The sequence below is a fragment of the Protopterus annectens genome, chromosome 13.part0, assembly GCF_019279795.1.
Source record: "Protopterus annectens isolate FY-2018-M chromosome 13.part0, PAN1.0, whole genome shotgun sequence".
Lineage (NCBI taxonomy): Eukaryota > Metazoa > Chordata > Ceratodontiformes > Protopteridae > Protopterus > Protopterus annectens.
In genome coordinates, this window is record NC_056747.1 from 625,157,906 (window position 1) to 625,181,326 (window position 23,421).

General features: G+C 41.2%; 1 protein-coding gene across 2 annotated transcripts in view; it reads right to left on the reverse strand.

Moving 5' to 3' along the window:
* Positions 1-23,421, reverse strand: part of RPH3AL (rabphilin 3A like (without C2 domains)) — a 2,297,739-nt gene that overhangs the window by 1,813,868 nt on the left and 460,450 nt on the right. For both annotated transcript variants that reach the window (XM_044054286.1, XM_044054287.1), the window contains exon 2: positions 1,051-1,156. In XM_044054286.1, the coding sequence (XP_043910221.1) occupies positions 1,051-1,127 (77 nt within the window). In that variant the 5' untranslated portion in view covers positions 1,128-1,156. The remainder of the gene's footprint in view (positions 1-1,050; positions 1,157-23,421) is intronic.

Sequence of the window (23,421 nt, forward strand, 5' to 3'; positions counted from 1 at the left end):
GAGAATAAATCTAAAAGTACTTCTCTGCTTAGTCTAGCAGAAGCATATCAGTGTCGAGCAGGAATGAAAATCAAACCCAAAGTAGATAAAAAAGAGGCAGCAACTGAATGTGCCAAAAAAAAGAAAGACTATAAGATGATGGACCAGATGAGAAGGCAAGAAATGTGGAAAATGCATAAATACAGTTGCAAGTATAGAAAACTTCTGGAAGAACTTCATGTTGATCAAGAATGAATGCAGGAATGGTTAAGGAGAGGCAAATTCAAACCAAGAGATTAAAGGTTAATATTGGCGGTACGTGATAGTGTATAGATTGTAAAACAGAATTGGAAACAGTTGCCCAACTTGCTGCTGGTTGTGATATACTAATGTCAGGAGGACTGTATACTGAAAGGCATAATATTGTGGCAAGACTGTTGCACTGGGGATTGTGCAAACATTATGGAACTGAAGTGGCTGAAACACACTGGAAGCATGAGCCACAAAGCATCATAGAAAATAATGAAGTCTACAACACATAGGATTATCCATCACCAACAATTCAAACGATAGATGCTAGAAAACCAGATACAGTGGTCCATGAACAGAAGACAAAAGTAGCATTGATCATTGAAATCGCCACACCCAGCGACTACAGTGTCTTGCATAAAAAGTGACACAAAGTTATGAAATACCAGGATTTGCAGGCAGAAAGGAGAGCATTCTGGAAGAAAAATATCCAGACAGTTCCAATAGTAGTAGGAGCAATGGGTCTAATAAATAAGAATCTACAATCATATTTAGGTATGATACCAGTGCATGTAACCCTGTATGAATTGCAGGAGGAGTCATTACTGGGCACACTGCGGGTGCTGCGAAGAGTACTTCTGGCTGACATCAAAGACTGAAACAATACTCATTTCATGAACTTCAATTGTACTTTGACTTAGGAATAGGGTCCATTTCTGTCATGGTATTAGAAACCCACAAGATTTGGAGAAATTACAAATGACAGACAACAAAAAAACAACATACATTATACACATTTCACTGTACTCTTGAAATACTTACTTAGCTCGAAGGGCAAGCTGTCTGTCATTAGGGCACACCCACTGATCTGTGCCATTGCCAAAGATTGCTTCGGTCATAACGTAAGCTGCAGCACGACCAAAAGAATCTGTAAAGAAAACAATGGCACAAAATGTCAATTAACAGTAGGTTTCCAGTTGCAATATAAACATATATAATTTATTAGTATCATGACTGGTACACCATAGCATTTGTTTTACTATATTGTAACATGCTGCAGTCTATTGCCTAATGCTCTTAATTGTTTATTTTGTTGATAAGGAGGACCATAGTCTACTTACAGTGGAGGCACAGGTAGAAACACTTCTCACAATACATAAATGTAAACAATGAAAAGAAAGTGATACTGGAGACAGGCTCATTAACTGCCTTATAGTGACAGTATACTTGAGAGCAGTCAAAACTAAGATAGTGTATAAAAAAGCCAGTATATGCTATATAAAATACACAACATATACACAGAGAGAGCAATCTTAATATATGAAGTCTTTTGAATGGTATATATCTAATGCATAAATATATCTGCAGCAAACATAAATGACAATGCAAACAGTGATCCTATAATAACTCTTAATGGTAACAGTCAGGTTTGGGGCAGAACTGAGAACTACCTTGTACTAAACTGCAGATCTCCCTGTTTTCACAGTACCTGGTCGGGTTATACTGTCACTCCATAGGCAGGCTGCTGGTTCCAGGTTTCCTCCCCTTAGCAGGGAACTGGGAGCGCATTTTTGTGCAATGCATACAAGGAAAAAAACCCAGTCTTTCATTTATAAGCTTTTTTAAATGAATTTCATTGTCAGAGGAAATAGAGAAAAGTGAACTGGAGTCTTACAGAATCCCTGGGATGACATCTCAGAGGAAGAATAAAAATTATTTTTTTGCATTTCACATTGGCTGGAGACAAACAGGTCACGCTGTGGTTTGCCCTACAAACCAAAGTATTTCTGAGCAAATGAGTATCTTAGAGACCAAGAAGTAGGCATCATCGGGCAGCAGTTCAGTCAGCTCATGTTGGAATGGACTTCTACTGAAATATGCTTGGCAGTGAGAAGGAGGTGAATTTAAATGGCCCATAACCCAGACCCTCATTATGTTCCAAAACAAGCAGTAAGATATGTTTTCCCCTTTTGCTGACGTACCACATCACCGCAATACTTGGTAGAGTGTATGGCACTTAGTCTTAACAAAGGAACTCCTAAAAGGCAAAGACAGTGACAAGCACTGCCTGTATCTCTGACACACTGGTAAGAAGGTTTCTCTCCTTTGACTAGACACACTAGGCTGTCTGCTCACTGGAGTGCCTCCGCTAATTCTGGGGCTCATTTATCCATGGTGACAGATTCCAGAGGAGATGGTAACTAAAACAGATTTATGCAGATTAAATTATATATGAGGTTAGCCACCACTGACGTAATCTGCAGACTTTGATTTTTGTTTTGTTATATGTGTGAATGAACATGGGATCTAAGCTCTGGGGCCACTGCATCCAAACTGTTCAATGCAGGACTTCAATGTGGAGCCTGACAAGTGGCACTACTGCCATTCCTTCTGCTCTGTGACCTAGTGTTTGAGCCATTCCTCTGCTGAAACTTAGATGTATGATAAAAATGGATATCAAGTGCTGGAGGATGTACATATAGCAGAAACTGATGTCTAACTTATCAACAGAAATCAGAACTTTAAATGAATAAACGGGGATTCTATGAGACTAACTTTGATTACCAAGGAATGAAAACATAAGAAAGAACTCCCTAGGTGAGATGACAGAACATTCTTTTGGAACAGTGAGAAGCAGGCATGTAGAAATAGAAACATCTTAGCTCCCCCTCCAGCCTCTGGTGAGTTGTTATTATGGACATGTACTTGACAAACAATGTGGAAATGTGTTTAAGACTGAATGGTAGAATCCAAATTGATGACTAGTTCCAACCAGGAAGTGCAAGCACCTTCTGCACTATGTGGCAATCCTGATGTGGAGATCTAAACAGCACATCCAATCTCCTTCAGACAGGCATGGATGGATGGACTACACCATGACCATCCAGAGAGTTTCTTATGGGATAAATATGTTTAGGTCACAGTACTGGTCAGAATCTCTGTTTTCTTAGGTACTAAAAATAATTTCTAATAATATTCTAACCTTTTCTTTTCTGGTGGGATCTCTTGGAAGATCCCTTTTTGCAGAAGGGATACACCTCCTTCCTTGCCCCATTCTTTTAATAGGGTGAGACCTTTGGCAAGGATAATCAAGACGGAATGGGAAAGGCTGGAAAGGGAGCTAGATATGTTCTGTACAATCACTGCCACTATTCATCTGTCTTTGGTGATGTTGATCCAGGATGGCTGATGGAAGGACGAGATGATCACTGAACACCTCCAGAGTCGGCAGTCACAAGTCTAAGACTGGAATGACCAGCAAGCTTTCTGAAGCCTAAGATGAAGGCAAATTATGCATTAAATAGACGACCCCCTTGCACTGATGCATTAATTCAAGACATTTCACAAATCTGGGATCACCTGCTGAGAAGGCAGGGGTATTACCTCCATCCTCCTTATCTTGGTCCTCCACAAGCAATTTTGAAGGAAACTCTGCATTTCTGGTCATCTGTACAGCCTCACACAGGGCTTTCTTGGTGGTAGGGGGCAAAGAAGAGGAACAGGACCTTTTAGGGAAGGACTGCATGGGGGAAGGCCTCTCAAGGCCTTAGATCCCTCTATCTAGTTAGTGGAGGTATGACAAACTCGAAAGCCTTGCAATTCATGGAGGCGGCACATCTAGTGCAAGCATTTATGTTGGCCAAGTGGAAGACACAAAGACTGGTACTGAAGGACACGAATGGCCAGATGCTGAGTGGTCAACATGGAAATCATCAAAAAGGAATCCCTGATGCTAAGTAACGAAGTTAACAAATATTGAGACCTAAAGTCAACTCTGATATCAGTGTAAAAAAATCAGCACTGGCATAAACACTTGAGATCACACACATCAGCGGCATCATCATATGAAATGATATTAAATGAAATAGTAAATAATAAATATTGTTAATTCATGAGATTTATGTTACGGGCACTTTAAGGTAATGATTTTGTAAATGATTTTAGGAGTTAACTGAATGGTATGCATTAAATAATTAATGAATCATAATGTATAAAAATGGCTACTTGATGTAACAATTTATTCCTTGAAGGCGTAAGCCGAGGTACCGGATACATCAATAAAAGTTTTATATCTTATCCTGATGTTGTGTGTGTTTCGTTATATCGGAGTTTGCAGTGTGTTTTTTAATTAAAGTTAGAAATATGCCTAAGATCAGCATAGGAGAAACTGACAAATAGGAGTCTGACAGGAAAAAAAATTAAACCTGAGAACAAAGGTAGCAGAAAAGCAAAGAGAAAGGGGAAAAAAGGATAGAAGCAAACAAAAACAGTGAATACACTGTAAGGTCATTTTTCATACTCAAACTAAAAGCAAGACAAAAAGGATCTGGAGACAGAAGGAAAGGGCATACATGTCAGATGATGGGAAAAGGGGAGAGTTCTAAGCAGCACAGGAAAGGTATTTACCTGATGAACAGTGCTAATGCCAGTGGCACTGGTCCTCTTGGTACAGAAAATTAACTTCCTCTTCAAAAACAGCCCACTTAGAAAGTACAGCGGAGTAAGTTAACCTTACCATAACTGTAGATGTTTGAATGATCAATGTTGCAGTAGGCTTAGCTAAATATGGGTTATATCTTGCCAAGGATATAACAGCTGGCCAGCTTCCAAAGCTTCAAGACATCTTTCATGCACCCAAACAGTCAGGCAGTTCAAGCTGAGCTCACTAAAAGACAAGTTTGGGAGCAAAGCCCTTCCCAGCTTTCTGACCAGCAAAGGGGGGGGGGGGTTGCTGAGCCCTGAAAGGACAATGCTAGCAACAACAAAAAAATGTTCACACTCTGGCATAAAAAAACACACTAGAAAACTAGGGGGAGAGAGGGAGCAGCTACCTAAGCAGTGATCCTGGAATGGCTACTGTTATGGTAAGTTTAACTTATACAGCTGTACTATGCTCATCAAATTAATCACTAGTGCAGCAGACTTAGATATATGGGCAGATTACTTTAAATACATTCATTTGGAAGGTGGAAGGGAGAATAGTTCAGCAACCCCTGCAGAACAGTCCTATCAAAGCTTGTAGAGTTTGTAAAAGTGTGTACAGAGAGCCAAGAAGAAACTTCTGCAATATTTCTAGAATCCAACCCTTTCCAAAAAGTCAAAATTAAAGTGAAGGCCCTGGTAAAGTGGGCCTTAACATTGCCTGCAATAGTTTTGTTATGGCGAGTTTAACAAAAGGTAAGAAATAGTCTGCTTTGACTCAGGCTGAAATGAACAATTGATCTGAAGATCTGAACAATTTAATTTTGTCAAGATAGTACCCGAATCATCTATGCCATCCAAGGTATGGAGTATCTTTTCTCCCTCATTTTTAGGTTAAGGAAATAAAACAGGGAGATGAATAGTTTGGTTTAAAGTAAACTCAGATACCACTTTAGGAATAAAAGAAGGATTAGTTCTCAAATAAAACCTGTCCCTACAGAAAATGAGATAGGGTTGACTCACATTAGCAGCTTTCAACTCGGGAACCCTTCTTGCAGAGGTCAGAGCAATCAGTAAAACTATTTTCTAAATTAAGGACCTCAAGTCAGCCGGATTAGCTGGTTCAAATGTACCAAGTATTAGCTTCTTGTACACAAAATTAAGATCCCAAGGATGGTCCACCAGTTTTCTTGGAAGCCTCTTATGTAAAACCCCAAGAACATTTTGACATATGACTGTACTGAAAGAGAAGGCTCCATGGAAGACTTGCTGAAATGGCCAATAAATGAATCTTGACAGAAGAGTAAAAAAAGGACAGAAGCTCACAAAAATACTGTGAGACCAAAAAGCACTAGCCCTGAATGTATGCTGGTTATGATGTTGGCACCAATTAGAAAACCTTTTCCATTTGCTATTATATACACTTTCTAGTAGCAGGCTTTCTTGGCTCCATTACTATCTGCTGCATGTCCTCAGTAGACAGGTGCCTAAACTGAAATAAGACTGCGTGACCCTCACCACTGCTACCAATATGGGATGGGCACCAATATGTGTGGTCCCCACTCTGGGCCAGTAATCAAGGAGCCTGAATCCTCACCACTGACACTGGACAGGGATATGCACTTGGAATACAGATGGATACACTCAGTATTTCCAGATACAGACCTCTCTGCATCAAGTACAATTTCCCTTAAGAGCACACAGGGAACATGCTCACCCCGGGGTCTGGATCTCTCTATATCTGCCAACCTCCAGATCCCCAATAAGGCTCCCCATGGGACAGCTGTAAGGTTAGGTCCTCAGCCGAGTGTCCAAGCCAAGTCCTCCAGCACCCTCTATGTAAACCCAGTGCTTCGTGTCCCTGCCCCAAGTAAATGACACATGCACACACACACAGATTTAATTTTCACACATGCACACACACCTGGGAAAGGCTGGCACAGATTAACCACTCTACCAACTTTGCCCAGTGCCACCAGACACTTCACAATCAGCTACTCTAAGACCCTTAACAAAGGGCATCCAATTATACTGTGTAATATTAATATTAACAGATACTGTAGTAGCTCACTAAGATGGCTAGGCCTTCTGGAGTGGCCCACACAGTGTCACCAAATAAATATAAGTACTCTCAAAGGTTAGATACACTCTACAAGAACCAGACACGATAAAAGTATTGAATATATTTAATAATAAATAATAAAAGTACATGAAAATACTGAATATATATTCACAGTAAACCACAGAGTTCAGATCACTAGAAATATTGAAAAGAACATTGAAGGACAGACTCATACAAAGAAAAACAATATCTAAACTAAGCTTCGGTATTTTCTTGACTGAATCTAAAAGAATTTTACTATTCCCTAATAACTTACTTGGCAAGGCAAGATGAAATACGTGAGCAGTCTTTCTAGTCAGGCCCAAACAGAATACTCTGACCTCTGAGATTACTCCCTGTAAAATATAATATCCAAGATGACTTGCAGAATTACCTCAACTGGTCACCTGACTCTAGGTTCCCACCATAGCTCCATTTGAGGTTTAAGACAGGACTTTAGCAGACTGCTACAATACACATTATAGCTTTTATGGCAATTCCTAGGAGCCAGAAACATTTACAACACTTTCCCCCTTCTTTACAAAAGCTAACATACAATGGTTTCTCCCAGACCTACTGTCTCAGAGCCTACGCAGCACTGTGGGGTGTCGTTCAATGATTTAACACCTCTTTTACATTTCTCTTATTTTTCTGAAAATAAGCCAGCTGGTTAACCATTACTGTGCCAGTGTCCTCTATTAAAACATATACGTTTAATTCAGATACATAATACATGCAAATTTCTTTTCATTTCAGCAGGGTGCACTGTTGATACATTTTAACACAATTAACATAAATATATTTTCAACACAAGCATCTTTACAGATCAGCTTGATATACAAATGACATATAATTAATTATAAAATTCCATCTAGCTGTGCTGGCACAAGTCTTATATCCACTGCCCTACTTCTCCCTGGCATGGCTGGTAGAACCTATCATCATAGACCATATTTATCATCTAGGCGGTCAGCTGAAGTTGTTTAGGGTTGGGTGTATAAAACACCTCTGTTTTTAAGTGAGTATATCCAGTCTGTGAGGAAGTTTGTGGTAATTGCCCCTGGTCATTTCCAAAAGAAGGGAGAACAACTGTTGCCTGGGCCAGAAGGGAGTCAACACAATGATCTTGGGGGATTCCACGTGAATCTTCAGCAGTACCTTGTATATCAGTGGAAACAGTGAAAAGTATACAGGAACATTTTTGTTCAAGAAAAAAGGCACCTGTCTTCCAAGTTTTACTGTATGGAGTCCTGGAGCAGAATTGTGTCAGCGCACTGTTCAGACAGGAAGCAAAATGGTCTACTTGAAGAAGCTCTCAATCTAGTTTCCATTTGTCCTGCTCAGCTTGTCTGAGAAACAGTTTTGTTCTGACGGAATGTAGGATTGTGCTGCAAAGTTATATTCCAAGCTAACATGGCTAGTCTGCATAGGGAGTAAGATCTGATTTCCCCCTTGCTTATTTACATACCACGTCATTGTGGTACTATCTGTAACAACTTGAAGAGGTCCTGGGAACCAAAGGGGACCCAGGGGGTTGAATGCTTTTATAAGAGCAAGCATCTCTTTTACTTTTATGCACTCATGTTGGTCTTTGTTCTCCTAGAGGGTCTGAGACAGCAGTCAGGCAAACCTACTCATTACAGTAGCAGTGGCAACAACCTTGGATGTTTTATTTACAGAAGTGAAAACACACTTTAAGCAATGAGTAGTGACATGAGAAATTGAAGAAACTAAACCACACAAAGCACATTTTTCCTCACAAGAGCTAACTGAGAGGAAACATTTTACTGAATCTATAACTGCCCTTTCCAAGCACCAACCCCCTACTCCTGATACCAAACCAGCAATGCCTCATTCTCTTTCTCCCCAGTTCCTACAGCCACAATAAAAAAAATTACTCCAGAAACTAAAACCTATAACACTTGCCTTACATAACTTATCCAATGAATACCTCAAAATTGCAGCTGAATCTATAGCCTTCCCAACATCAATCCTAATAAATAGATTAATTCTCGAAAATAAGGTCCCTCAGCTGTGGACAATTTCCCATGTAATCCCACTTCATAAAGGGGAACCTTCCACAGAACTGACAACTTATTGGTCAATTGCTATTCTTTCACCTTTCTCCAAGCTACTCAAAGGTGTATTCATCTCCAGGTCATGACATTCTTACTAACAAATAACCTTCTCTCAAACACTCAGCATGGGTTTTGCCCATCACATAGTACCACTATAGCTCTCTTATCCTTCACTAATACCGTAAACCATCACAGGAATAACAACAGCTTTGTATCTGCCATCTTTCTAGACCTATCAAAAGCCTTTGATATGGTCTCCCATTTCAACCTAATAGATGTACTAACTGAACTATCCTTATAATCTGCCACAGCTTGGTTTTATAACTATTAATCTGGCCATCAACAATCTGTCCTAAGGCAAGGCGACCTATCTCTACGCCTTCCTTTATCCGGTGGTGTCCCCCAAGGATCTATACTGGGCCCTCTCCTTTTCTCCCTCTTCACTAATAATCTACACACAGCTACTCCACGTGGTTCTATAATACAGTATGCTGATGATTCACCACTTGCCTGTGCTGCCACTGCTCTATCACCTCTTCATTCTCAAACACAGGAATCTTTCACTTCTGTTGAATCATGGCTAGCCAATGCCCATCTAATCCTAAACCCAATTTAAACTAAATTACTACTTTTCCAGCCTAACAAGATATCTATGTCATGCCCATCATTTTAACATAATAGTCAAAGACAATACTGTAATCTCCCCAACAACCCATCTAAAGCTTCCTGGAGTGGAAATAGACAATAACCTAAAATTTGACTTGCATGTCTCCCTAACAATAAAAAAAGTCTATAAGAAACTTGGAAGTCTAGGTAGGCAAAAAAGGTTCCTGACCAAAATGGCCAAAATTACATTAGCACAAACCCATCTGCTCTCCACTCTATTATCCACTCTATTATATGCGCCTCCAATTTTAACTCATCTTAGGAAAACTGACTTATCTAAGCTAGAAACATGTTATAATAAAATTGCTAAGTTTGCATCTGACTGCCCATATAGAACACATCATTGTGCAGCTTTAAGGATACTAGACTGGCTTGAGTTTCCCAACATTATTCTTTACAACCAACTATCTCTAACTCATAAAATTGTAACACAGCCAACCAGAACCCCTGCGCTACAAAATCTCATCCTACCTTACACAGTTCCAGCAGACCACTTTGCTCTAACAAGAAGAACTTACAGTCTCCATGGCCAACAACACTGCAGGAGAATCTTTATTTTCCAGCTATATATCACGTATATGGAACTCCCTTCCTAACTCCATTCTCTCAATCTCATTCACTAACCACTTTAAGCCATCACTTAAGGTGTATCTAAAAAATAAGTGTCTATGTTCCTGTACTAACCCCTCACGAATGCTCTAATACATCACAGTATACCCCAACCATATCCAACTTCTTCCCTTCCCCGGTGTTTAATCCTTTATTCCTGCCAACCTGTCTTAACCTTATATCTTGACATAAGTCATACTTTACAAATGGTACTAGCTATGTTCAAAGACTAGGTTTTGTTGTCAAGATGTAACAAATTTGTATTTTCTTATATATACTACATTTTGTTTACTTTATACTTTATTGATTATTGTAATGTGTGCATTAAAATTTACTGTTACTCGTGGAGCTTTTTTCCCTGGGCCTCCGCTGAAAAAGGACCCGTGTCCAGTCGGACTTTCCCAGTAAACAAATGTTAAATAAATAAATTGCAGACAAAACATTACTCACATTTTCACAATTAGTCAGAATAAACTTTGACACATGAGACTGACAAGTCAAAATTCTAAAAAGTAAAGTTGCAGAAGCATACTCAGTTTTCCCAAACTTAACAATTGTTTTGCCGTCCTTGTCAGGAGGATTAGAATTATAAAAAAATGCTTGGCAGCAGCTGGATTAACTAAAGCTGTAACTGATGTGTCAGGTCAGGGGTGAACATATAAACATTTGAAAGAGTGAGGAACTTTGAAACATTCTATCTGCTTTCTTAGGAGCAGTAGAGCTGGCTGTCAGGAAAGCCACATGCTATGAGACACATACTTCAATGGTGACTGCACACGAGAGATTGGAGGAGGTTCTGGGTATTTCAGTTGTAACAGCTCATAGTATTTTTCAAGAGATTGAGAAATCTCAGTGTTCTCCCAATGAAAACACCTGAACCTTTTGGAAACAGAGGAAGACAATCCCTCTCAAGGAGATTCAGATACTATATTAAGAACCTTGTATCCATGTTCTCTCACACACCGGTCAGTACATATGACAATGAGCGGGATGTCAGCATGCACACCTCACATCCTACTCCACCCAAAACCACCTCAGACATACCTACATATGTGGAAGTCCTCACCAGAAACATACATAAAAAACTGAGATCTCCCAAACACAAAAACAAGCAAGCTACACATAATATTTCCTCTGCAGAGCACAATACACATAATAGCTCATGCACCAGTGTCTCACTGCCAAGCCCTTAACGCAAAACACTAAACCAAACATATTAGTCATAGGTGATTCCATCATGAGACACAGAGATGTCCCTCTCACCAGGCTGGATAAGGAAAAGGTCATAGTTAGCTGTCACGTGCCAGGATCCGCCATATCACACATGCACTCAAGTCTCTCAACGACAGATACTGTTATGAATTCGTCATAGTCCATCTTGGTGTTAACATCTCGAGACGTACCTCTCTGGACCATATTAAGAGAGACATCACTGAGCACTCGGACTGTGTGCCTCAGGCAGGTATGTCCCTAGCCTTAAAGCAGAATTTTACCTTCACCTAGGAAGATGCCTATCATTTTTGTTTTAGGACACAGATAAACAAATTTTCATGAGTTCTGTTCAAGCAGCTTTAAAATATACAAACACATTACTATTGCTGACTATAGACTGTAACTCAGGTAACTTATATACAATTAATGACTATGATCATGCATGCTCACTCCCTAACTGCTCTTTCAAAATGGCACTAAGGTTGTGCATGTGTGCAGGTTATACATAGGCACATATACAGCCTTATAGGTTCATAGGTGTGTACTAGGCTAATGACCCTGGAGCCTATATAAACCTAGCCCAAGAAGATTCCCTGGCATCATGCCGCCCAAAGTTAGTTCCCAGTGCCCCTGTCAAGCAAGGCCACTGAAGTGATCCCTGGGGTGAACTTCCTATTGTCCATACACTTGTCAAGATTTCTCTTAAAGAGGGCCAGTGAAGTGCTTTGCTTGACGTGAATGGGAAGTTTGTTCCAAAATATGGGAAGTCTCTGGGTTAGGAACCTGTCCCTCCGACATGTTCTGTTTATTGTGGTAATGAGGTTTAGGTCCTTAGAGCATGTGGCATGGAGGGATTGGGATTTCATTAGGTGTAGCATATCTAGCAGCTCTGGGTCAGACATGAATTTGTAGGTCAAGCAGAGATTGCCTCTATGTAGGCAATAAAAGATAGAATACAGCTTGAGTTTTTTTTGAGTCTGTTCATATAGGGCAGGTGTCTAAGGCCTAAGATCCTCTTAGTGAGGTATTTTTGTGGTCTTTCCAGTTGTTCTACGTGTCTAGTGAGGTACATACCAAATGGGACATTGTATTCTATAATAGGTCTAATGAGGGATGAGTAGAGAGGGATTATGACCTCTTTCTTCCTGGATGAGAAACCTTTTGTAATGAGATGTGCCACACAGAAGGACTTTCTGACTACAGTGGCAATGTGGTTACCCAAGGAGAGGTTGCTGTCAACCTGTGTCCTCAGGTCTCTTATCACACCTTTGGTGTTTAGTGGACTACCGCCTATGTGGTAGCACATAGGTACCAAATTTTTCCCAAAGGGAATGACAATGCACTTTTTGGCATTGAGCTTAAAGCCGTGGTTCTGGCACCAGTCACTGGTGTCAGTGAGTGTTTTTTGTAGAATGTCTACATCAGTTGGAGAATCAATAATGGCTCCCAGTTTGCAATCATCTGCGAACTTGTTCAGCCAAAGCTCCTTTGTGTTGGCTTGAACTTCAGGGAAGTAGATGCCAAAAAGGAGAGGACCTAGGACTAATCCCTGTGGGACACCACTTGCAACTGGTCGGTAGTCAGATTTGGAGTCTGCTACTTTCACAGTGTGGGTTCTATCAGTGAGCCAGTTGGCAACCCATCTTATGACATAGGGGTTTATGCCTGGTTTAGTGAGTCTATCTATGATTCCTAAGTGAGGGATGGTGTTGAAGGCCTTGGCAAGATCTAGGTAGGCTGTGTGAACTACCTTGCTCTCATCCACAGCTCTGGTGACAGACTCACAGAAGTCTATCAGGTTGAGCAGGCATGATCTACCTTTCACAAACTCAAATTGCATGGGGTCCAGAGTTTGGAGATTCCCAATGTCCTTATTTATAAGTTTCATGATGATGCACTCCATAGCCTTACATATCAGACTCATCAGACTAATGGAATGGTAGTTCCCAGGGTATGTAGTCACTCTCCCTTTGTGGAGTGGGATGACAGTAGCCATGCACCATTCAGTAGGAACAAAGCCTGAAATGAGGCTGCGACTGGACAGGGTACTCAGGTGTGGTGCCAGTTCACTTTGTAATTCATGTAGAACACAGCCAGGGATATTATCAGGCCCTATGGAAGTTGTATTCTTGGCTTTGGACAGTGCGGTTTTTACCTGTGCAGTTGTGATAATAGGGACTTGGCATTCCTCGGGTATTGTGATAGGTCCTTTAGGGGGTTAAAGGTGGGTAAAGTTCACAGTGAACCTGGCAGCCAATATGTTGGCAATATCAGTTGGTTCTGTACATGTATTGCCATTGTGCTGTAACTCAGAGCAGATCTGAGTATTGCCATGTAGATTCTTGACATAACTATAGAATGGCTTGTGGTTGTCCTTAGAATCTGCTGCAATTTTGTTTTTGTAGCTAGCTTTAGAGGACTTGATGATGGATCTCAGTTTTTTGCTGAGGCTTACAAGGGAGTTTTTCCAGTCTTGGGAATTCACCCTTTTCTGCAACAGTTTTTTTCTTCTGTTGTAGAGTTTTTTTTTATGGTGGGGGACCAGCAGATTGGCTTCCTTTTTTGGAGGAGAGTGTTTTGGTTCTGTTTATTTGGCCCATTCCATGCACTTGTGTATGTGCTCATACAGTGCATTGTTGTATGATTCAGCAGTCATGCACCTATTTTCCATTTGCATGGGTGTCATGAAGCTAGCCACTGCTGTTTTTAGAATCCCAAAACTGGCTTTGGAGAGTTTTTTACAGTGGTTTCCTTTAGGGGGTGATATCTATGGTGATTAGCTTGTGGTCAGATCTGACCAAGGAGGAGTTGGTTACTGGTGTAGAGCAACGGTCACCCATGTTAGTAATGACCAGGTCAAGGATGTTTCTACCCCTGGTGGGGGTAAGAATGAGTTGGTCCAGGGCATTGGAATTAATGAATTACAGAAAACGTTGAGCAAGTGTGTTGGTACATAAGTAATTTTCCCAGTTAATAGAGGGTAGTTAAAGTCTCCCAGTATAAGGGTATTAGGTTGTACCCTAATATCTTCCAGTGTGTTTAGGAATGTGGAGTGGGAGTCTTGGGACATGGTGGGGGATCTATAGCAGGCTACAACCTGGACTGCAGTTTTCACCAGTGTTAGTTGTACCTGAAGTATCTCTGATGCGTTATGCTGGGCTACTAGTCTGGAGGTGTGCATATCCTTCATGAATATGGAGACACCACCACCTTTAGTGCTTCAGTCCAAGTTTAGGGGCCGAAAGGTGTGGTATGAATTATAGCCTGGTAGTGATTGGGTCTTGGGCACTGTACAGATGTCAATGTTCTCCATTTTAAGAAGTTCTTCAAGTGAGTGCATTTTGAGATTTAGACTTCTAGCACTGAGTAGCATAACCCTCAGATTTCGTTTGCTTGTAGCTGTTATGGTGGCAATTTTGTCTTCAGGACATTGCCTAAAAAAGGTACTATAGGGGTGACAAGAGCCTTGGCCAGTATCCGGAATCCCTGGGTTGACAGGTGCAGGCCATCTCTGGCGAAGCATCGAGGTCTGTCAATCATGTCATCCCAGGCAGACAGATACTGACACCAGAAAATTAGCCAATTACTGAAGTCAATCATTTTCTGCTTGTACTGTGGTATTATTCTGGGTGATGGTAGGATGCTACTCAGAGCTAGGGTCATATCTGCCTGGGCTACAAGATCTGAGAGCTCCTCTATGTCTCTTTTCATGTAGTCAATGGAGGTATGTCTCAGGTCATTCACACCAACATGGACAATGACAGTGTCATATTTGTACCTGTTGTGGAGTGACCTAAGTGCATGTGTTATGTGGCAGATCCTGGCACCAGACAGGCAGCCTTATGGGCTTTGGTTGAGTGGCACACTGTTTATGTGAGCTATGTGTCTCATGATTTGTGCTGGGATGTGGTGGTTGTTTGCGTTTCTGCCTTGGGGGGGGGTCTCTGTTGTTTGGGCAGATTTTTATTGAGAGCCTCCGCGAAAGTAGGTATGTGCTTTGTGTTACTATGTGAGGGTTGTGGTGGTGTAAGTTCTGGAGGGCTATGTGTTGAATGTAGTGTGGTGCAGGTGTTAACCTTCTCCTCTTGACTGGCTAATCCAGTCATGGCTGGAGAGTGCTTAGCTTCCAATTTGGCTATATATGTGCATCTCTCACAAGTCATAGTGTTGGGAGGTAAGAGGAGAAGGTCGTCTGTGTACATGAGGCAGTTGCTACATTGCCTCAGGATGCCCAAGTTCACCAGGTTGACAGGAGAAAGCACAGGGAATTGCCCTTTACATGTGCCTGGATATGAGCTCAATATATTAAGTACTGAAGCCTTTTACAGGAAAAATATAAAAGTGTGCGAGTCTGTACACTGCACTGCCAAACACTTGAGGGGAAACTAATACGTAGACCATGAAAATTTAAGGATGAAGTATTTAAGTAGATATTTTAAAGTTAGGAAGAAATCAAGCAGTACTTACTGAAAATAAAGAATTAGCTTGTCAAGAATGATGAAAAGAGGGGTGTCGCATGAATGGCTACTGCCTGGCTACTACTAATACTGGTTTCAGCACAGCTTCACTCTGTTGGGGTACAGTGCTCCTTTGCTTCTTCTCTCACCAGAAGCAAAATGTTAGCACCAACCCCAAGAAGAGAAGCAGGCCACGGCCTGTTTGGTGATCCACAGTCTTTCTCCAGATGTTGCAAGACTCTGCAGGCTTGTAGCCTTTTTCTGGTAGATGCCTCGAATAGCAACCAGACCAATCAGGTACGTTAAGCACAGACAATCACTCTCCAACCAGAAAGAGTCAGGAATCAATGCACTCTGCTGCTACTCACACCAGGATCAAAATATAAGCACAGATTCCAAGCTGTCTCCTATAAAGCAGTTATTAAGCTTTCTGGTGATCAGCAGTCTCCAGGAAATAATGTAACTGCACTCTTTCTCTCACCAGGAGAAAACAGAAGCACTAATCCCAAGATGACTACTGAGAGGCAGAATATGGGCTCTCCAATAACTGGTGGTCTTGCAATAGATGCTTAAAAGTAAGATGGAAAAAAATGGTTTATCCTAAACACTGCAGGGTGCACTAGAGGAGTTAGATGTGAAAGTAGGTAACTTAAGTTTTAACTGTCTAAAAAGTTAAGTTTTAGCGGAGAGTCACTATTTTTAAAACAGCAAGATAGATTGAAAGGGGGTGGTCATTTTTTTTATTCTGGTACTATGGAATACAGTAGGATGGCCAATAAATGTAAATAGTTGAAGGGGAGTTATTTCACAAAATGATAAATTTGTGCTTACTCACACCAACCAGTAAAAGCAGAGAGGAAATTAGATATATGGTCAAATTAACATAAGGGGCAGGCAATTAGAAAGATAGTGGTGTATAAGAACACAACAGTAACCAGGTGGGAAAATTTTAAATTTCTGTCTGACTCACAAGAGACAGAGCTGTGGTGTCTTTTCAACTTTTAACATGCAGTTAAAAGCATAATACAAGTAAAACACAGTGTAAAGAAAACAAATCACAGTATACAAAATAAAAACAACACAATAAAGCAATACAGAATACAACAAATAAAAAGCAAACCATCCTTTACCGCACAGCAAACTGCAGCATGCTTCTTAAAGATATAAGCACACACACTTTACACTCTGATCTACAATGCCTCAATACAAACAGAAAATGATTGACTTCAATAATTAGCTTAGTTTCTAGTGAAAGTCTAAGGGCATCCAGTATCTGTCAACCTTGGATGAAATGATCGACAGACCTGGATGCTTTGCCAGAGATGGTCTTCATCTGTCACCCCTGGGATTTTGGCTACTGACTAAGACTCTTGCCACCCCCATAGTGTCTTTTTTAGGCAGTGTCTCAAGGACAAAATTCCCAATGTAAAAACTCCATCTAAAAACAACCTCAAGGTTATGCTGCTAAACACTAGGAGTCTTAACATGAAACTGCACTCTCTGGAAGCAGTCCTCACCTTGGAAGATGCAAACATTTGTGCAGTCACAGAGACCTGGTCCAAGTCTGTGGAGAGCACCCCAGCCATACCGGGTTACACCTCCCTCCACACTTTCAGACCACAAACTGAAAGAGTGAAAATTAAAGTAGATGGTCTATTGATTTTCATTAAAGATAAATACACCTCTAGATTTGTTATACAGCACGATTTCCTGGAGATACTTCTGGTGCAATTAACTGTTGGTAGGACACATATTCAAGTCATTGCCAGCTACAGGACCCCCTCCATGAATCAGGACTTCCACTCTGCCCATTTGGATCTACTTGAGTCTATCAAGATACATCTGAACACCATGGTTTTGGGCGACTTTAACTACCCATCCATTGACTGAGTAAATTACTCCTGCTCAAACTCACTTGCTCAAAGATTCCTCAACTTCATTAACTCCAATGCCCTGGTCCAGCTGGTCAGCACCCTCACAAGGGGTGCCAACATCCTGGATCTGGTGTTTACCAATATGGGGGACCACTGTAGCACCCGCACTGTGAGGTTTTCCCTGGTGAAATCTGACCACAAATCAGTCTCATTAGAGGCAACTATCACACCTGACCCCTCCCCTAGCAGCAACTAAACAAAAAAGCTTTTCCAAAGTAGATTACGACCTCTTACGATATGGTATAAATAGCTTCACTGCACATCTCCCCTCAGATGGAACCGGCAGCTATGCTGAGTTCTACACCAATGCTTTATACAAACATCTGTATAACTACGTTGACTCAGCCGTACCTGTCAGGACCAAAACAAGCTCTTCAAGGAAGAGCAAGCCTGTCTGGTGGACAACTGCCATTAACAGGCTTTACAATAAGAGGAAGAAATTACTGTCTAAGAGTAAGAGGGCATGAGCCCTAAACTGGAAACACCCGCTCCTCGGCTTAAACAAGCAAATAAGACTTCTTGTAAAGTCCTTCAAAGCAAATTATGAATACAAATTAGTTTCCTCAACTAAGGACAACCATGAGGAATTCTTTAGTTACATCCATAACCTAAAAGGAAAAGCCCACATTTGTACCAAACTGGTAGTTAACAATACCACATATACTGAGCCTGTGGACATAGCTAACCTGTTGACCAACAGGTTCTGTGAAAACTTCACTCCCCTGTCCCCGCCACATGTACCCCATGACATCTTTACCACCGTTCCCCTACCTTGTATCTCTAAAGAGCAGGTCATAAATCCCTCTCTAAGGCTGAAATCACAGCATCTATGGGACTTGATAACACAGCCGGTGATTCTCTCTTTGCAAACTCTGTAAGTAGATCCTGGAACTCTCTTCCAGCTGATATTACCTTACTTTCCACCTTAGGTCAATTTAAAACTACTCAAACAACATTTGTCACTTAACTGGCTATGTCAATGTATCAAGCCTGGCTAACTCGAATGTGTAAAAATCTGTTAACCAGTTTACTGTGTAATTTAATTTAATCCTGACTTGTGCTCAGGACTAACTGTAACCTGTGGAACTTGTTTAACTTGCTTACTTATGTAATCTCTGTAAATAGTCTGTTTGTAATATGTAATGCTGGTATTATGTAATGCTGTATCTGCTTACCCTTGGAGCTTTTCTCCCCGGGCCTCCGCTGAAAATGGACATGCATCCAGTCGGACTATCCCGGTCAACAAATGTAAAATAAATAAAATAAAAATAAATAACATCCCAGGCTATGTCCTACATGGGCTCCAACATCAATTAGCAACACTATTGGGTACGCTTTTCACTCATAGTCTAAGCACTGGCTTCACACTAGCTGAATGGAATATGGCCACTATTATTCCCTTGCACAAAGGTGTTGCTTCAACTGAGCCAGGGAACTACAGATCAATTAGCCTGACTAGCCTTATCGGCAAGGCCATGGAGCAAATCATTGTACACCATATCAACAAATATATAGGTAATCTAAACACTTGACCCTACTCAGTTTGGATTTGTCAAAGGGCGATCATACCACTTAAACCTGGTGTACTTCTTCGAGACAGTCACCAAGTTCCTGGACGAGGGGAAATCTATGCACACAGCCTACCTGGACTTAGCAAAGACTTTTGACACCATCCCCTACATAGGCATCATTGACAAACTCACCCAGCTAGTTATCAACCCTTATATTGTTAGATGGATCACTAACTGGCTCACTTATAGAACACATATTGTCAAAACAGGGGAATCCACCTCCAACAGCAGACCTGTAACCAGTGGTGTTCCAAAGGGACCAGTCTTGGAACTGCTACTGTTTGGAACCTATTTCTCTGAAGTATAAGAAAACAACTAAAGGTCTGTGGCTGACAAAGTTTGCTGATGGCTGCAAAGTGGGAGCAGTCATATAATCTTCAAATGATTTCAGCATCCTACAAGAGGATCTTACACAAACAAATGACTGGTGCCAAAGTCATGGCCTTAAACTCTGTGCAAAAAAATGCTATCATTCCTTTCAGTAACAGCGATGTTCCTGCTAACTACCACATCAATAGCAACACCCTAAGTATGCACTCAGTGGTGGGCACACAGGTTGACAGCACCCTTACCTTTGATCACCATGTCTCCACAGTGGTAAGAAGGCCATTCTATACTGCTCATTGCATAAGTAAGGGCATTTCCTCCAGAAAAAAAGAAGTCATAACCTGTACTCTTCCCTAATCAGGCCAATAACAGAGTACAACGTCCCTTTTGGTATGTACCTTTCCAAGCACCTGTAGCTACTGGAGAGACCACATAGCTTCCTCATAAGGAAAATTCAAGGTCTTCAGCATCTGTCCTATGTGGACCATCTGAAATAACTGTCACTTTATTCTGTTTATACAGACTACTCAGAGGCAATCTCTGCCTTGCATACAAGGCAATCTCTGACCCAGATTTATTGGAAATGCTGCATATCCGTAAGTCAAAAAAAACATACATGGGTTACTCTATCTAAAGACCTTAACCTGGTATGTAACATTAACAGAACCTGCTGGAGGGACAGATTTGTCTCCCAGAGGTTACCACACCTTTGGAACAGACTCCAACTTCATGACAAACAGAGCACCTCATTGGTCCTCTTCAAAGGCAATCTGGATGATTGGATGGGTAACCATAAATACCGCCAGGAGTTCCACCTATGTCCCTCGTGGAAATAAGGGTAGAACTTGGCTAGGCTTGTAAGGGCCCTAGGGTCATTAGTCCAGTAACTGTCTATGATCCTACATTCTCCTCTACATCTGAATCAAAAATCTGAGAAGGAAAAACTGCATCTGTGCCCATTACATTTCTCTACAGATTCAATTTCTCAAATCCGGTCAGGAAAACTAAAACCCCTTTTTCTTTTACCAGAAACCACCCAATCAGAAGGGTCAAACAGCCTGTACAAGACCCTGAGCCCAACCTAATAAAGTTCTTCTCCTGCACCAATTCCACTGGACAAGAGTAAAGTGTTTAGTTTTCTGTTCCTTTTTGAAAGGAAATTTGGGGCAAATAGGTTTGCCAGTGACAACAACAGTTTCCTCTCTGATGAGCACAAAATTCTGACTAAGCAGACACCTTCCCTACCCTTTCTCCCAAGACTGACAAGCGTGGCTCTCCCTTGCCCATAAGAGGATTCCATCAGCTACAGAGAAAAGTGGGTAACCCCTGGTCCATACTGGCTGGATGTGCTACACAGAGAGATCCAGGGGAAAAAAATGAGTGGCCTGAAGAACCAGCGTTGGTCTCAGAAGAGTCACCTACCTGTGGTTGTGGCAAATTGCTAGCCTGGTTTGGTGCAAAATATGTTTAGCTAACCTTTTCTTTTTGTGGCTGGAAGAACAATAAACCGTGGGACTAGATGTTTATTCCATGGCCAAGCCGAAAAACCAGGGAAACTAAGCAACACAAGCTGGTAAACATTTAAAGACAACTTTTCCCAGTTAAAACACAGCAAAAAGCACTGCAACACACTTTATTAGCCCAAATAGTAAATTAAACAGTTTCTTCACCAAACATTAATAATTAAGAAAAAAAAAAGAACAGTTTTAGAATGTTTAAACAAACTTTTAAACAGTCAGAAACAAAAGTGTACTTCCGTTTAAAAGTAGAGTAGTCAGGTGACAGTCAACAAAAACACATATTCCTAGCTTAAACTATACTTTCCTTACCATAAAGTAAGGTATGAACAAAGAAAATAATACATGGAATGTTTTCCTCAAAGGGAACTTGTCTGCCCAGCAATGGAATGGCACAAGCTGATTGCTGATCCTCGAAAGACCACAGAGGAGCACTCTCTTTCTCAACAGGAAACCTTTGAAGGGCTTAGCATCCAAACCTGACTTTAAGTCAGGTCAGCTCAAGCCTACTAATGGTTTGACATGTGGAAGGTGCCTTGAAGCTTTGGAATTTGGCTGGATGTTACTTTCTTGGCAGCATATTAGCGATATAGCTTTGATTACTACAGCAGTGATCAATACGAAGAAAGTATATTTGTATAAGATATTATCAAAACAGTAGATGTCCTACTCTCTGCTGTAATATTCCTTACTAAATCGATATCCTGCTAAGGATAGCTGAACATCTGGCCAGCATATCAAAGCCTTCGCACCTCCCAGCCACTGTACATCAGACGTATATCCTACATGCAAGGCATACATAAGTGATGTAAAGCACCTAATGCTCAGAAGTTAATTGCACCAGGAGTACCAAAGCAACTCAAGAGGAAAAAAAAGTACATCTGCATCCAGAAAGAGAAGTAGGAGGACCACTCAGCCAGGGGATAGGAAACAGAGGAAGAAAGGAAGGTGGGACAGAATACTGCAACAGTGAAAAGCAGGGCATATACTGTTATGGTAAGATCTTACACAATTGTATTATGTTCCTTCTTACCACTGTTGCAGTATTCCTTACTAAAGGAAGAGTGCAAAAGTTACTGGAGAGGATGGTAGGAGGAAGCCAAAGAGAAGCCCTCAAGTAAGCCACACAGAATGGCCCTGGCAAAACCAGCTCTGGCCCTAGGAATCACATTCAACTTGTAGTATTTAGTAAAGGAGGGTACAGAAGACTAATTAGCAGCTTCCAAAATGGATAGAGTATCCCGATCCTTGACAAAAGCACCAGAAAAGGCCACTGCTGTGGCAGAATGAGCACAAACAAAAGGAAAAGGCTGCTTACCATGAAATCTCTCTTTTGGCTTTTCCCAGTTAGGGGTCACCACAGCGAATCACCTTGTCCGCTCATGATTGGCAGTGCAGCTTTTACGGTGTCAAGTTGCCAGCCCGGCACCCAACCTTCCATAGAAGGCACACACATGCACGGACTTATGCCTAGGGCCAATTCTAGCGTGTCCAATCCACTTGCAGCATGTCTTTGGGATGCGGGAAGAAACAGGAGCACCCGGAGGAAACCTACACGACCACAGGGAGAACATGCAGACTCCAAACAGAAGACACCCCAGCCGAAGATCGAACTGGAGAGCCTCTTGCTGTGAGGTGACAATGCTAACCGCTGCACCACCACGGTGCTTACCATGAAATGAATAATATAAATAAATGGCCTTACAAGGCTAAGAGAAAACAGTTTGCTTAGAAACAGCTAAAGCCATCTTCTTGGACTGGAAAGAAACAAAACGTTTCACAGATTACATTAAATCCTTAGTCTTATCCAGTTAATAGCTGAGCTTTCTGTCCAGATCCAAGGTATAAAGAATCCTCTCAATATAATTCTGGGGAAAATAGAAAAAAGAAGGAAGCTGAATGGTCTGATTTAAAAACTAATCATTAATTACCATGGGCATAAAAGAAGGATTAGTATAAAGACAGACTATATCTCTGTGAAAAAAAAAATTAAAGTGAGAACTGCCACAAGTGCCTGAAGTTCAGAAACTTCCTTGGCAGATGTAAGAGCCAATAACAGAACAGTTTTCCAACCACAGAGCTGTAAATAAGAAACTGTAGGCTCAAATGGAGGTTAAGTCAATTTTCCAAGAACAAAATTAAAGTCCCAAGAAGGAGAAGCAAGCTTTCTTGTGAGCCTAATATGATGGACACCTTTCAGAAAATTTTTCACTTGAAATCTAGAAGAAATTGGTAGACTGAAGGGCAGACAAGCAGATATTGCTGACAAAGGACACACGAGTATGTCAGCCCAGAATTG